This window comes from Zonotrichia albicollis, chromosome 30, assembly GCF_047830755.1.
Source record: "Zonotrichia albicollis isolate bZonAlb1 chromosome 30, bZonAlb1.hap1, whole genome shotgun sequence".
Taxonomy (NCBI): domain Eukaryota; kingdom Metazoa; phylum Chordata; class Aves; order Passeriformes; family Passerellidae; genus Zonotrichia; species Zonotrichia albicollis.
The window spans coordinates 4,803,153-4,818,051 of record NC_133848.1 but is presented as its reverse complement, the minus strand read 5'-3'; the positions used below and the strand labels follow the sequence as shown (position 1 = coordinate 4,818,051).

The window sequence follows — 14,899 nt, the reverse complement described above, 5'->3', positions numbered from 1 at the left end:
GTCACCCCGTGTGTGTCGGTGTCACCCCTCAGTGTCCCCAGACCGGTGTCATCCCCTCCGTGTCACCTTCCCCGCTCTGTGTCACCGTGTCCCCCCCGCCGTTGTCATGGCAACAAGCAGGTGACAGCCCAGGTGGCACCGCCACCCCCCCCACCCCGAGGGGTGACACCTTTGGGGACACGGGGCAGGTGACACCCCCCTTTAGGGTCACAGGCCAGGTGGCTTTGGGGACATCCCACGGTGACACTTGGGGGACACCCCATGGTGGCACTTTGGGGACAACCCATGTTGTGGGTGACATGGGTGACGTGTCATGGTGACAATTTGGGGACACCCCATGGTGACACTTTGGGGGACTCCTCTGTGGTGGCACTTTGGGGACACCCCTTGGTGACAATTTAGGGACACCCTATGGTGGCACTTTGAGGACACAAGCCAGGTGGCTTTGGGGACATCCCTTGGTGACACTTTGGGGGACTCCTCTGTGGTGGCACTTTGGGGACACCCCATGGTGACAATTTGGGGGGTGACACTTTTTGGGGACACCCCATGGTGACACTTGGGGGACACCCCATGGTGGCACTTTGGGAACAACCCATGTTGTGGGTGACATGGGTGACATGTGTCATGGTGGCACTTTGGGGGGACATCCCTTGGGGACACCCCATGGTGACAATTTAGGGACACCCCATGGTGACAATTTGGGGGGGTGACACTTTTTGGGGAACCCTCCATGGTGGCACTTTGACAACGCAGGCCAAGTGGCTTTGGGGACATCCCACGGTGACACTTTTTGGGGACACCCCATGGTGGCACTTTGGGGGGACACCCTATGGTGACACTTTGGGGACACCCCTTGGTGGCACTTTAGGGACAACCCACGGTGACAATTTGGGGGGTGACACTTTTTGGGGACACCCCATGGTGACAATTTGGGGGGTGACACTTTTTGGGGACCCCTCCGTGGTGGCACTTTGAGGACACAGGCCAGGTGGCTTTGGGGACATCCCTTGGTGACAATTTGGGGACACCCCATGGTGACACTTTGGGGACACCTGGCCGAAGTGGGCGGGGCTGGCCGAGGTGGGCGGGGCTTCCCCAGTTAGGCCCCGCCCCTAAAAATTCACTCACAACCTCCAAATTCCGATCCCAAAATTTTTTTTTTTGTTTTTGGGAAAATTTTGGCTTTTTCTTCCCCCAAATCCCCAAAATCCTACAGCTCCCCAAAATTCCCAGATCCCCCCCCAAAATCTCTGAGACCCCCACAAAACTTTGGGATCCCCCCCCAAAAAAAAATTTTGGGATGTCCCAAAAAAATTCCTGATCCCCTTTTATGGTGGATTCCTTTGGGAAATCCCACAGGTTCCCAAAAAAGGGGGGAACCCCTAAATCCATCCCAGGGACCCCAAATCGATCTCAGGGACCCCAAATCCATCCCAGGGACCCCAAATCCATTTTGGGGACCCCAAATCCATCCCAGGGACCCCCAAATTGATCTCAGGGACCCCAAATCCATTCTGGGGACCCCAAATCCATCCTGGGGACCCCAAATCCATCCCAGGGACCCGAAATCGATCTCAGGGACCCCAAATTCATTCTGGAGACCCCAAATCCATCTCAGGGACCCCAAATCGATCTCAGGGACCCCAAATCCACCCTGGGGATCCCAAATTCATCCCAGAGACCCCAAATCCATCCCAGGGACCCCAAATCGATCTCAGGGACCCCAAATCCATTCTGGGGACCCCAAATCCATCCCAGGGACCCCAAATTCATTCTGGAGACCCCAAATCCATTCTGGGGACCCCAAATCCATCCCAGGGACCCCAAATTCATTCTGGAGACCCCAAATCAATTCTGGGAACCCCAAATCCCCCCCGGGGACCCCAAATCCATCCCAGGTACCCCCAAATCCATTCTGGGGACCCCAAATCCACCCCGGGGACCCCCAAATCTTCAGGGGGGGTCAGAGGAGCCTCTCCCTGCTGCTCTCCAGCTGCTGCTGCTGCTGCTGCTGCCAATGGCGGAAGCGTTTGGTTTTGGGGTGCAGGAACTGAACCACGTCCATGGGAACCCGCACGGTGTCCAGGCTGTTCACCTGGGGACCCCAAAAACACCCCAGTCACCCCAAAAACACCTCAGTCATCCTAAAAACACCCCAAAAACACCTCAGTCACCCCAAAAACACCTGAGTCACCCCAAAAACACCCCAAAAAAAACTCCCCCAAAAACACCTCAGTCACCCCAAAAAAAACCTCAGTCATCCTAAAAACACCTGAGTCACCCCAAAAACACCTGAGTCACCCCAAAAACACCCCAAAAAAAACTCCCCCAAAAACACCTGAGTCACCCCAAAAAACACCTGAATCATCCTAAAAACACCTGAGTCACCCCAAAAACACCTGAGTCATCCTAAAAACACCCCAAAAACACCTGAGTCACCCCAAACCACCCCGAAACCACCCCAAAAACACCCAAAAAACCCCCCCAAAACACCTCAGTCACCCCAAAAAACACCTGAGTCATCCTAAAAACCCCCCCAAAACACCTCAGTCACCCCAAAAAACACCTGAGTCATCCTAAAAACACCCCAAAAACACCCGAGCCACCCCAAACCACCCAAGACATCCCAAACCACCCCAAAAAAACCCAAAAACACCCCAAAAAAACCCCAAAAGCACCCCCAGGGTACCACAGCCATGGGCACCCGCACTGTGTTCAAACCATTCACATGGGGGACCCCAAAAAAAACCTCAGTCATCCTAAAAACATCCCAAAAATACCTGAGCCAGCCCAAAAGCACCCCAAAATCCCCCAAATCACCCAAGACATCCCAAACCACCCCAAAAGCACCCCAAAAAAACCCAAAAACACCCCAAAACACCTCAGTCACCCCAAAAAACTCCCCTGGTGCAACACGGCCATGGGTACCCACGGTGTCCCAGCTCTGTTCACATGGGGACCCCAAAAGCACCCCAAAAAAAACCTCAGGCATCCTAAAAACACCCCAAAAACACCCAAGCCACCCCAAACCACCCAAGACATCCCAAACCACCCCAAAAAACCCCAAAAACACCCCAAAAAAACCCCAAAACACCTCAGTCACCCCAAAAAACACCTCAGTCATCCTAAAAACACCCCAAAATCACCCCAAAAAACCCCAAAAATCCCCAAAAAACCCCAAAACCACCCCCAGGGTACCACGGCCATGGGCACCCACACAGTGTCCAAACCATTGACATGGGGGACCCCAAAAGCAGCCCCAGGACACCCCAAAATCCCCCAAACCACCCCAAAATCCCCCAAAGCACCTCAATGTTCCCAATGGAGGGAGATGGGGAGAAATGGGAGAGGAAAATGGGGGGAAATCATCTGGAAATGAGGGTGGGAAGTGAAATTGGGAGTGGGGATTTGGGGAAATGAGGGGGAAAAATGGGGTGGAAGTGAGGGGGGGATAAGGAGAAAGTGGAAGGGAAATTGGGGGGAAATGGGGAGGAAATGAGAGGAAAATTGGGAGTGGAGATGGGGGAAAATGAGGAGGAAATTGGGGAAAATGAGGAGGAAATGAGGGGGAACAGGAGGGGAAAATGGGGTGGATGTGAGGGCGGTTAAGGAAAAAGTGGAAGGGAAATTGGGGAAAATGAGGAGGAGATGGGGAGGAATGAGAGAGGAAAATGGGGTGGAAGTGAGGGGGGAATGGGGAGGAAGTAAAAGAGAAATTGGGGAAAATATGGAGGAAATGGGGAGGAAATGAGGGGGAAATTGGGAGGAAAATTGGAGGAAATTGGGGGAAATAGGGGGAAATTGGGGTGCAAGGGGTCCCCATGTCCCCGTGTCCCCTCACCGTGACGTCACACCAGTATTGTCCCCAGCGTGTGATTGGCTCCGGTGGCAGCCGCAGGGCATGGGGGGGCACGAACACCCGGAGCTGGCACAGACAGCGGGCACGGCCCCGAATGTTGGGGTGGCACCCAAAATCCAGGGGTGCAACCCCAAAATCCTGGGGTGCCACCCAAACCCTGAGATTCCACCCCAAATCCAGGGGTGCCACCCAAATCCAGAGGTGCCACCCAAAACCCTGGGGTGCCACCCAAAATCCAGGGGTGCCACCCAAACCCTGAGATTCCACCCCAAATCCTGGGGTGCCACCCCAAAATCCTAGGGTGCCGCCCAAACCCTAGGGTGCCACCCAAATCCTGGGGTGCCACCCCAAATCCTGGGGTGCCACCCAAAATCCTGGGGTGCCACCCCAAACCCTGGGGTGCCACCCCAAATCCTGGGGTGCCACCCAAAATCCTGGGGTGCCACCTAAACCCTGGGGTGCCACCCCAAACCCTGGGGTGCCACCCCAAACCCTGGGGTGCCACCCAAACCTTGGGGTGCCACCCAAAATCCTGGGGTGCCACCCAAATCCTGGGGTGCCACCCAAACCCAGGGGTGCAACCCCAAATCCTGGGGTGCCACCCAAATCCAGGTGTGCCACCCAAATCCTGGGGTGCCACCCAAATCCTGGGGTGCCACCCCAAATCCTGGGGTGCCACCCCAAAATCCAGGGGTGCCACCCCAAATCCTGGGGTGTAACCCCAAACCTTGGGGTGCCACCCAAATCCTGGGGTGCCACCCAAACCCTGGGGTGTAACCCCAAATCCCCAAAACGGCCCCAAAACACGGGAATGATCCCAAAATTCAATGGAATGAGAGTGACCCCAAATCCCAGGAATGGCCCCAAAACCCAAAAATTACCCCAAAACCAAGAAACTGCCCCAAAACATGGGAATGATCCCAAAACCCAGGAATGGCCCCAAAACCCAGAAATGGCCCCAAACCCCAGAAATTACCCCGAATCCCAAAACATGGGAATGATCCCAAAACCCAGGAATGGCCCCAAAACATGGGAATAACCCCAAAACCCCAAGAATGGCCCCAAATCCCAGCAATGGCCCCAAATCCAAGAAACAGCCCCAAAATGTGGGAATGATCCCAAAACCCAGGAATGGCCCCAAATCCCAAAACATGGGAATGATCCCAAAATTCAATGGAATGAGAGTGACCCCAAAACCCAGAAATGGCCCCAAAACCCAGGAATGGCCCCAAAACCCAGAAATTACCCCAAAACCAGGGAGCCACCCCAAATGCAGGAGCAGAGCTGGTTTGAACCCCCCAAATCTTTCAGGAATGACCCCAAACCCTGGGATTTGACCCTGGAAATCCCAAAAACCCCACAAATCCCAAAAACCCCACAAATCCCAAAAACCTCTCAAATCCCAAAAACCCCACAAATCCCAAAACCCCCACAATTCCCAAACCCCTCAAATCCCAAAACCCCCTCAAATCCCAAAAACCCCACAAATCCCAAAACCCCACAAATCCCAAAAACCCCACAAATCCCAGGAATGGCCCCAAATGCAGGAGCAGAGCTGACCTGAACCCCCCAAATCTTTCAGGAACGACCCCAAACCCTGAGATTTGACCCTGGGAATCCCAAAAACCCCACAAATCCCAAAACCCCACAAATCCCAAAAACCCCAAAAATCCCAAAAACTCCACAAATCCCAAAAACCCCTCAAATCCCAAAAACCCCACAAATCCCAGGAATGGCCCCAAGTCCAGGAGCAGAGCTGCCCTGAACCCCCCAAATCTTTCAGGAATGACCCCAAACCCTGGGATTTGGCCCTGGAAATCCCAAAAACCCCACAAATCCCAAAAACCCCACAAATCCCAAAACCCTCACAATTCCCAAAAACCCCACAAATCCCAGGAATGGCCCCAAATGCAGGAGCAGAGCTGGTTTGAACCCCCCAAATCTTTCAGGAACGACCCCAAACCCTGGGATTTGACCCTGGGAATCCCAAAAACCCCACAAATCCCAAAACCCCACAAATCCCAAAAACCCCACAAATTCCCTCACGTTTTTGAGGAAGTGCCGGGCCACGATGTCGGGGTTGAGCTCCCAGCTCACGTTGTTCTTCATCCCCACCTGGAGGCGGCAGCGCCTCAGGAACTCCAGGGTCTGGAAAAGGGATTTAGGAATGGGGGAAATCCTGGGATTTTGGGGGTTTTTGGGGTTTTTTTTGGGTTTTTTGGGGTTTTTGGGGTGGGGGGCATCGCTCACCTTCTGCCCGCTCTGGGTTTGGGGCTCCTCCAGTTTCCCCTGCTGAGCCAGCTGGGGAAGGAAATGGGGTTAGAGGGGTGGGGTTGGGATATGGGGGAAAAATGGGGGAAATATGGGGGAAAATGGGGGGAAATGTGGGGGGGAAATGGGGGAAAATGGGGGAAATATGGGGGAAAATATGAGGAAAAAATGGGGGGGAATGGGAAAAATTTGGGGGAAAATATGGGGGAAATATGGGGGGAAAATGGGGAAAAAATGGGGAAAATATGGGGGAAATATGGGGGAAATATGGGGGAAATATGGGGAAAATATGGGGGAAATATGGGGGGGAAATAGGGAAAATATGGGGGAAATTTGGGGAAAATATGGGGGAAATTTGGGGAAAATATGGGGAAAATGGGGGGGAAAATATGGGGGAAAAATGGGGAAAATTTGGGGGAAAATATGGGGGAAAATGGGGAAAATATGGGGGAAATATGGGGGAAATTTGGGGGAAATTTGGGGGAAATTTGGGGGAAATTTGGGGAAAAAATGGGGGAAATATGGGGGAAATAGGGGGGAAATTTGGGGAAAATATGGGGGAAATATGGGGGGAGAATGGGGGAAAAATGGGGAAAATATGGGGAAAATATGAGGGAAATATGGGGGGAAAATGGGGGGGAAAATGGGGGAAATATGGGAGAAATTTGGGGGAAAATGGGGAAAATATGGGGGAAATATGGGGGAAAATATGGGGGAAATGGGGGGAATATGGGGAAAATATGGGGGAAAATGGGGGAAAAATGGGAGAAAAATGGGGGAAATATGGGGGAAAAATGGGGGAAATATGGGGGGAAATGGGGGGAAAAATGGGGGAAAATGGGGAAAATATGGGGGGAAAATGGGGGGGAAAATATGGGGGGGAAATGGGGAAATATGGGGGAAAAATGGGGAAAATATGGGGGAAATATGGGGGGAAAATGGGGAAAATATGGGGGAAAATATGAGGGAAATATGGGGGAAAATGGGGGGAAATATGGGGGAAATTTGGGGAAAAATGGGGAAATATGGGGGGAAAATGGGGGAAATTTGGGGAAAATATGGGGGAAATTTGGGGAAAATATGAGGGAAAATGGGGGGAAAATGGGGGAAAACATGGGGGAAATTTGGGGGGAAAATGGGGGAAATATGGGGGGAAATGGGGGAAAAATGGGGGAAAATATGGGGGAAATTTGGGGAAAATTTGGGGGGAAAATGGGGAAAATATGGGGAAAAATGGGGGAAAATGGGGGAAAATATGAGGGAAAAATGGGGAAATATGGGGGAAATATGGGGGAAATTTGGGGGAAATATGGGGGAAAATATGGGGGAAATATGAGGGAAATATGGGGGGAAAATGGGGGGAAATATGGGGAAAATGGGGGGAAATGGGAGGAAAAATGGGGGGAAATATGGGGGGAAATGGGGAAAATATGGTGGGAAAATGGGGGAAAATGGGGAAAATTTGGGGGGAAATATGGGGGGGAAATATGGGGGAAAATGGGGGGAAAATGGGGGGGGAAATGGGGAAAATTTGAGGGAAAATATGAGGGAAATATGGGGGGGAAATGGGGAAATATGGGGGAAATTTGGGGGAAAATATGAGGGAAATATGGGGGGAAAATGGGGGGAAAATGGGGGAAAAATGGGGGAAATTTGGGGAAAATATGGGGGAAAATGGGGGGAAAATGGGGAAATATGGGGGAAAATATGGGGGGAAAAATGGGGGAAATTTGGGGAAAATATGGGGAGAAAATGGGGAAAATTTGGGGGAAAATATGAGGGAAATATGGGGGGAAAATGAGGGAAATTTGGGGAAATTTGGGGAAAATGGGGGAAATATGGGGGAAAATGGGGGGAAATATGGGGGGAAAAAGAGGGAAAATGGGGAAAAATGGGATTGAGGAGGGGAAAATTGGGATTGAGAAAGGAAAATGGGGGAAAATTGGGATAGAGAAGGGGAAATGGGAGAAAAATGGGATTGAGGAGGAAAAATTGGAGGAAAACGGGATTTAGGAAGGGAAATGGGGAAAAACTGGGATTTAGGAGGTAAAAAAAGGAAAATGGGATTTAGGAAGAAAAATGGGGGGAAAACGAGGAAAAAATGGGATTTAGGAGGAAAGAGTGAGAAAAATGGGATTTAGGAAGGAAAATGAAGAAAAATGGGGGGGGAAAATGGATTTAGCAGGGAAAAATGGGATTGAGGGAAGAAAACAGGGTGGGAGAAATTGGGATCGAGAAGGGGAAATGGGAGAAAAATGGGATTGAGGAGGAAAAATTGGAGGAAAATGGGATTCAGGAAGGGAAATGGGGAAAAATTGAGATTTAGGAGGTAAAAAAAGGAAAATGGGATTTAGGGGGAAAAATGAGATTTAGGAAGGAAAATGGGGGGAAAACGAGGAAAAAATGGGATTTAGGAGGAAAGAGAGAGAAAAACGGGATTTAGGAAGGCAAATGAAGAAAAATGGGGGGAAGAAGGAATTTAGGAAGGGAAATGGGGAAAAACTGGGATTTAGCAGGTAATAAAAGGAAAATGGGATTTAGGGGGAAAAACGAGGGGAGAAATGGGATTTATGAAGGAAAATGGGGGGGAAATGAGGAAAAAAAATTGGATTTAGGAGGAAAGACAGAAAAATGGGATTTAGGAGGAAAGAGAGAGAAAAATGGGATTTAGGAAGGCAAATGAAGAAAAATGGGGGGAAAAAGGGATTTAGCAGGGAAAAATGGAAAAACAGGATTGAGAGGAGAAAACAGGGTGGGGGAAATTGGGATAGAGAAAGGGAAATGGGAGAAAAATGGGATTAAGGAGGAAAAACTGGAGGAAAATGGGATTTAGGAAGGGAAATGAGGAAAAACTGGGATTTAGGAGGTAAAAAAAGGAAAATGGGATTTAGGGGGAAAAATGGGATTTAGGAAGGAAAATGGGGGGAAAACGAGGAAAAAATGAGATTTAGGAGGAAAGAGAGAGAAAAATGGGATTTAGGAAGGAAAATGAAGAAAAATGGGGGGAAAAAGGAATTTAGGAAGGGAAATGGGGAAAAACTGGGATTTAGCAGGTAATAAAAGGAAAATGGGATTTAGGGGGAAAAACGAGGGGAGAAATGGGATTTATGAAGGAAAATGGGGGGAAAACGAGGAAAAAATGGGATTTAGGAGGAAAGACAGAAAAATGGGATTTAGGAGGAAAGAGGGAGAAAAATGGGATTTAGGAGGAAAGAGAGAAAAATGGGATTTAGGAGCAAAGAGAGAGAAAAATGGGATTTAGGAAGGAAAATGGGGGAAAATGAGAAAAAATGGGATTTAGGAGGGAAAAATAGGATTGAGGGGAGAAAACAGGGTGGGGGAAAATTGTGATTGAGAAAGGGAAATGGGATTTCTAAAAATAAAAGGGAAAAAAAATAAAAATTGAGGGAAAGAAATTGAGGAAAACAGATTGAGGAAAACGGAGATTGAGGAGGATAAAAGGGAAAAAACCAGGAATTGAGGAAGATAATGGCTCATCCTAAGGAAACCAGCGCCTCCCATCCTAACAAAAAAAACCCCAAAAATGATCCCAAAGAGGCTCCAAACCCTAATTCCTGATTTTCCAAGGATTTTTCCAAGGTTCTGACCTCCTTCTCGTGCTGGAAGAGACGCAGGTTCTCCGGGGATGGGTACACGGCCAGGCCCTGGGGAAGGAGTTTGTTCCTGCCCAGGCTTTTCTTCACCTTCACCACGTCCCCACGGCTGCCCAGGTCTGCCAGGAAAATGGGAAAAATTCAGCTGGGAATGCTGGAAAAATCCCAATTCCCATGGTAGGGGTGGGGATCCATCACAAGGGAGTGAAATTCCAGAGATTTAATAGAAATTCCAGAGATTTAATAGAAATTCCAGAGATTTAATAGAAATTCCAGAGATTTAATAGAAATTTAATGGAAATTTTGGGATTTTGGGGTCAAAATTCAGCTGGGAATGCTGGAAAATCCCAACTCCCAATCCAAGGGAGTTCAATTCCAGAGATTTAATAGAAATTCCAGAGATTCAATAGAAATTCCAGAGATTTAATAGAAATTCCATGGAAATTTTGGGATTTTGGAGTCAAAATTCAGCTGGGAATGCTGGAAAAATCCCAATTCCAATGATAGGGGTGGGGATCCATCACAAGGGAGTGACACTCCAGAGATTTAATAGAAATTACATGGAATTGTTTGGTTTGGGAGTCAAAATTCAGCTGGGAATGCTGGAAAATTCCAACTCCCAATCCAAGGCAGTTCAATTCCAGAGATTTAATAGAAATTCCAGAGATTGAATAGAAATTCCAGAGATTTAATAGAAATTCCATGGAATTGTTGGGATTTTAAAGTCAAAATTCAGGTGGGAATGCTGGAAAAATCCCAATTCCCATGGTAGGGGTGGGGGTCCATCACAAGAGAGTGAAATTCCAGAGATTGAATAGAAATTTCATGGAAATTTTGGGATTTTGGGGGTCAAAATTCAGCTGGGAATGCTGGAAAATTCCAACTCCCAATCCAAGGGAGGTCAATTCCAGAGATTTAATAGAAATTCCATGGAATTGTTTGGTTTGGGAGTCAAAATTCAGCTGGGAATGCTGGAAAAATCCCAATTCCCATGGTAGGGGTGGGGGTCCATCACAAGGGAGTGAAATTCCAGAGATTGAATAGAAATTTCAGAGATTTAATAGAAATTCCAGGGCATTTTTGGGTTTAGGGGGGTCAAAAATCCCATTCCCAGGAAAGGCACATGGGATTCCCACACCCAGGGAATGAGGAACCCCAAGGGAATGAGGCACCCCCAAACCCAGGGAATGAGGAACCCCCAAGGAAATGAGGAACCCCCAGACCTCCAGGAATGAGGCACTCCCAGATCCCAGAGAACAAGGAATTCCCAGACCCAGGGAATGAGGCACCCCCAGACCCAAGGGAACAAGGAACCTCCAAACCCAAGGGAACAAGGAACCCCCAAACCCAGGGAATGAGGAACCCCAAGGGAATGAGGGTCCCCCAAAGGAATAAGGCCCTCCCAAGGGAATGAGGCCCCCCAAACCCAAGGGAATGAGGAACCCCCAGACTCAGGGAATGAGGAACCCCCAGACCCAAGGGAACGAAAAACCCCCAGGGAATGAGGAATTTCCAGGCACCCCCAGACCCAAGGGAATGAGGAACCCCCAGACCCAAGGGAACAAGGAACCCCCAAACCCAAGGGAATGAGGGTCCCCCAAGCGAATGAGGAACCCCCAGACTCAGGGAATGAGGCCCCCCAGACCAAGGGAATGAGGAACCCCAAGGGAATGAGGGTCCCCCAAAGGAATAAGGCCCCCCCAAGGGAATGAGACCCCCCAAACACAAGGGAATGAGGAACCCCCAGACCCAAGGGAATGAGGCACCCCAAGGGAATGAGGCACCCCCAGACCCAAAGGAATGAGGAACCCCAAGGGAATGAGGCACCCCCAGACCCAAAGGAATGAGGAACCCCAAGGGAATGAGGCACCCCCAGACTCAGGGAATGAGGAAACCCCAGGATTTCCAGGGAATGAGGCACCTCCAGACCCAAGGGAACGAAAAACCCCCAAGGAATGAGGAATTTCCAGGCACCCCCAGACCCAGGGAATGAGGCACCCCCAGACCCAAAGGAATGAGGAACCCCAAGGGAATGAGGCACCCCAGGACCCAGGGAATGAGGAACCCCCAGACCCAAGGGAATGAGGAACCCTCAGACTCAGGGAATGAGGCACCCCAAGGGAATGAGGCACCCCCAGACTCAGGGAATGAGGAAGCCCCAGACCTCAAGGGAATGAAGAACCCCCAGGGAATGAGGAATTTCCAGGCACCCCCAAACCCAAGGGAATGAGGCACCCCCAGACCCCAAGGGAATGAGGAACCCCAAGGGAATGAGGCACCCCAGGACCCAGGGAATGAGGCCCCCCAAACCCAAGGGAATGAGGAACCCCCAGACTCAGGGAATGAGGAACCCCCAAGGGAATGAGGCACCCCCAGACCCCCAGGAATGAGGCACTCCCAGATCCCAGAGAACAAGGAATTCCCAGACTCAGGGAATGAGGAACCCCCAAACTCAGGGAATGAGGAACCCCAAGGAATGAGGCACCCCCAGACTCAGGGAATAAGGCACCCCCAGACCCAATGGAACCAAAAACCCCCAGGGAATGAGGAATTTCCAGGCACCCCCAGACCCAGGGAATGAGGAACCCCAAGGGAATGAGGCCCCCCAAACCCAAGGGAATGAGGCACCCCCAGACTCAGGGAATGAGGCTCCCAGACTCAGGGAATGAGGCACCCCCAGACCCAAGGGAACAAGGAACCCCCAGACCCAAGGGAATGAGGAACCCCCAGACCTAGGGAATGAGGCACCCCCAAACTCAGAGAATGAGGAAACCCCAGGATTTCCAGGGAATGAGGCAGCCCTAGACTCAGGGAATGAGGAACCCCAAGGGAATGAGGCACCTCCAAACTCAGGGAATGAGGAACCCCCAGATCCCAGGGAATGAGGGTCCCCCAAGGGAATGAGGGTCCCCCAAGGGAATGAAGCCCCCCCAAGGGATTGAGGCCCCCCGAAACCCAAGGGAATGAGGAACCCCAAACCCAAGGGAATGAGGCACCCCCAGACTCAGGGAATGAGGAAACCCCAGGATTTCCAGGGAATGAGGGTCCCCCAAGGGAATGAGGGTCCCCCAAGGGAATGAGGCACCCCCAGACCCAAAGGAATGAGGAACCCCAAGGGAACGAGGCACCCCCAGACTCACAGAATGAGGAACCCCAAGGGAATGAGGCACCCCCAGACCAAGGGAATGAGGAACCCCCAAACCCAAGGGAACGAGCCCCCCGCTCACCCTGCACGGCCCGGGTCAGCAGCAGCTCCATGTCCCCCCGGGGTTGGTGTTTCCCGTCCCTCAGCACTCGGTACACCCGGTGCCGCCGCGGGTGCAGCCGGGGAGCGGCTCCTGCCCGGGCAAGCGGCACCGGCCACACGCGCTCCACCACCACCGAGGCCTGCGGGGCGGAACGTTCCGGAAGGTTCTAAAGGGTTCTGATGGGAATGGGGAATGAGCCCTGCGCAGGTGGAACGTTCCAGAAGGTTCCAAAGGGTTCTGATGGGAATGGGGAATGAGCCCTGCGGGATGGAACGTTCCAGAGGGTTCTAAAGGGTTCTGATGGGAATGGGGAATGAACCCTGTGCAGATGGAACGTTCCAGAAGGTTCTAAAGGGTTCTGATGGGAATGGGGAATGAGCCCCACGCAGATGGAACGTTCCAGAAGGTTCTAAAGGGTTCTGATGGGAATGGGGCATGAACCCTGTGCAGATGGAACGTTCCAGAAGGTTCTAAAGGGTTCTGATGGGAATGGGGCATGAACCCTGCGTAGATGGAATGTTCCAGAAGGTTCTAAAGGGCTCTGATGGGAATGGGGCACGAGCCCTGTGCAGATGGAACGTTCCAGAAGGTTCTAAAGGGTTCTGATAGGGACAGGGCTCGGGATGGGGCACTGAGCCCTGCAGGGTTCCAGAATGTTCCAGAGAGTTCTGATGGGAATGGGGCTCGGGATGTGGACACAGCACTGAGCCCTGTGGGGTTCTGGAACATTCTAAAGGGTTCCCAATGGGAATGGGGCTCAGGATGGGGCACTGAGCCCTGCGGGGTTCCAGAATGTTCCAGAGAGTTCTGATGGGAATGGGGCTTGGGATGGGGATACAGCACTGAGCCCTGTGGGGTTCTGGAACGTTCTAAAGGGTTCAGATATCGGAACAGGGCTTGGGATGGGAATGGGGCACTGAGCCCTGGAATATTCTAAAGGGTTCTGGGGCTGAGGCTGGGGCACCAAGCCCTGAAGGGTTCTGGAAGGTTCCAAAGGTGTCCAATGGGGATGGGGCACTGAGCCCTGCAGGGTTCTGGAAGGTTCTAAAAGGGTCCCACGGGGAAGGGGCATATAGGGCTCCATAATGGGATTATGGGGTCTATAGGGTCCCATACAGGGTTATGGGGTCTACAGGGTTCTATAATGGGTTTATGGGGTCCATAGGGTCTATGGGGTCTATAGGGTTCTATAATAGGGCTATGGAGCCTATAGGGCTCTATAACGGGTTTATGGGGTCTATAGGGTTCCATAACTGGGTTATGGGGTCTACAGGGTTCTATAATAGGGCTATGGGGTCTTTAGGGCTCCATAACGGGACTATGAGGTCCATATGGCTCTATAACGGGTTTATGGGGTCTATAGGGGCTGTGGGGTCTATAGGGTTCCATAACCGGGTTATGGGGTCTACAGGGTTCCATAACGGAGCTATGGGTCCGGCTCAGGGCCCGTCCCGCCACCCCCGGTACCGACCCCGTGTCCACCCCGGTGCCTTCATCCCCGGTGCCGCTCCGCTCTGGTTCAAAGCCCGTCCCCCTCCCCCGGTACCGACCCGCAGGCACCCTCCGTCACTCCCGGTGCCCCCGCCCTCACCGGGCCATGGCTCAGGCTCAGGGCCCGTTCCCCCGCCACTCCCGGTACCCCTGCCCTCACCGGGCCATGGCTCAGGCTCAGGGCCCGTTTCCCCCGCCACTCCCGGTGCCCCTGCCCTCACCGGGCCATGGCTCAGGCTCAGGGCCCGGCTCAGCACCCGTCCCGCCGCCCCCAGGCCCAACATGGCGGCCCCGCTCCCCTCACGGCGCCGAGGAGCCCCCGCTGCCCGCACTGCGCCTGCGCAGGGCCCGGCGGGGCTGCCCCAACGCGCCTGCGCGGGACATGCGCACCGGAGCGCAAGGACCCCACCGGG

The 14,899-nt window shown here is 52.1% G+C and overlaps 1 protein-coding gene across 3 annotated transcripts; it reads right to left on the bottom strand.

Moving 5' to 3' along the window:
• Nucleotides 1–1,878: 1,878 nt before the first annotated feature.
• Nucleotides 1,879–14,867, bottom strand: MRPL9 (mitochondrial ribosomal protein L9). 3 transcript variants are annotated; one of them, XM_074529211.1, is made up of 7 exons: nucleotides 14,708–14,867; nucleotides 12,975–13,134; nucleotides 9,742–9,866; nucleotides 6,113–6,163; nucleotides 5,909–6,010; nucleotides 3,845–3,928; nucleotides 1,880–2,098 (listed from the first exon to the last, which is right to left on the bottom strand). In XM_074529211.1, the coding sequence occupies exons 1-7, from the start codon at nucleotides 14,768–14,770 to the stop codon at nucleotides 1,967–1,969; spliced, it is 717 nt and encodes a 238-aa protein (XP_074385312.1). In that variant the 5' UTR covers nucleotides 14,771–14,867; the 3' UTR covers nucleotides 1,880–1,966. The 3 variants fall into 3 exon arrangements, with proteins under 3 accessions (XP_074385314.1, XP_074385312.1, XP_074385313.1); XM_074529212.1 differs by having other exon boundaries at nucleotides 1,956–2,098; nucleotides 14,647–14,807; XM_074529213.1 differs by lacking the exon at nucleotides 3,845–3,928 and having other exon boundaries at nucleotides 1,879–2,098.
• Between the last annotated feature and the right edge of the window lie 32 nt (nucleotides 14,868–14,899).

What these genes read in the sequence shown, in the direction of transcription:
- MRPL9 (XM_074529211.1), bottom strand. Translation starts at nt 14,770, where the DNA reads ATGTTGGGCCTGGGGGCGGCGGGACGGGTGCTGAGCCGGGCCCTGAGC. An exon ending in CCCGGCACTTCCTCAAAAAC is followed by an intron (nt 3,929 to 5,908) that starts GTGAGGGAATTT and finishes TGTCTGTGCCAG; the next exon opens with CTCCGGGTGTTCGTGCCCCC. An exon ending in AATACTGGTGTGACGTCACG is followed by an intron (nt 2,099 to 3,844) that starts GTGAGGGGACAC and finishes TGGGGTCCCCAG; the next exon opens with GTGAACAGCCTGGACACCGT.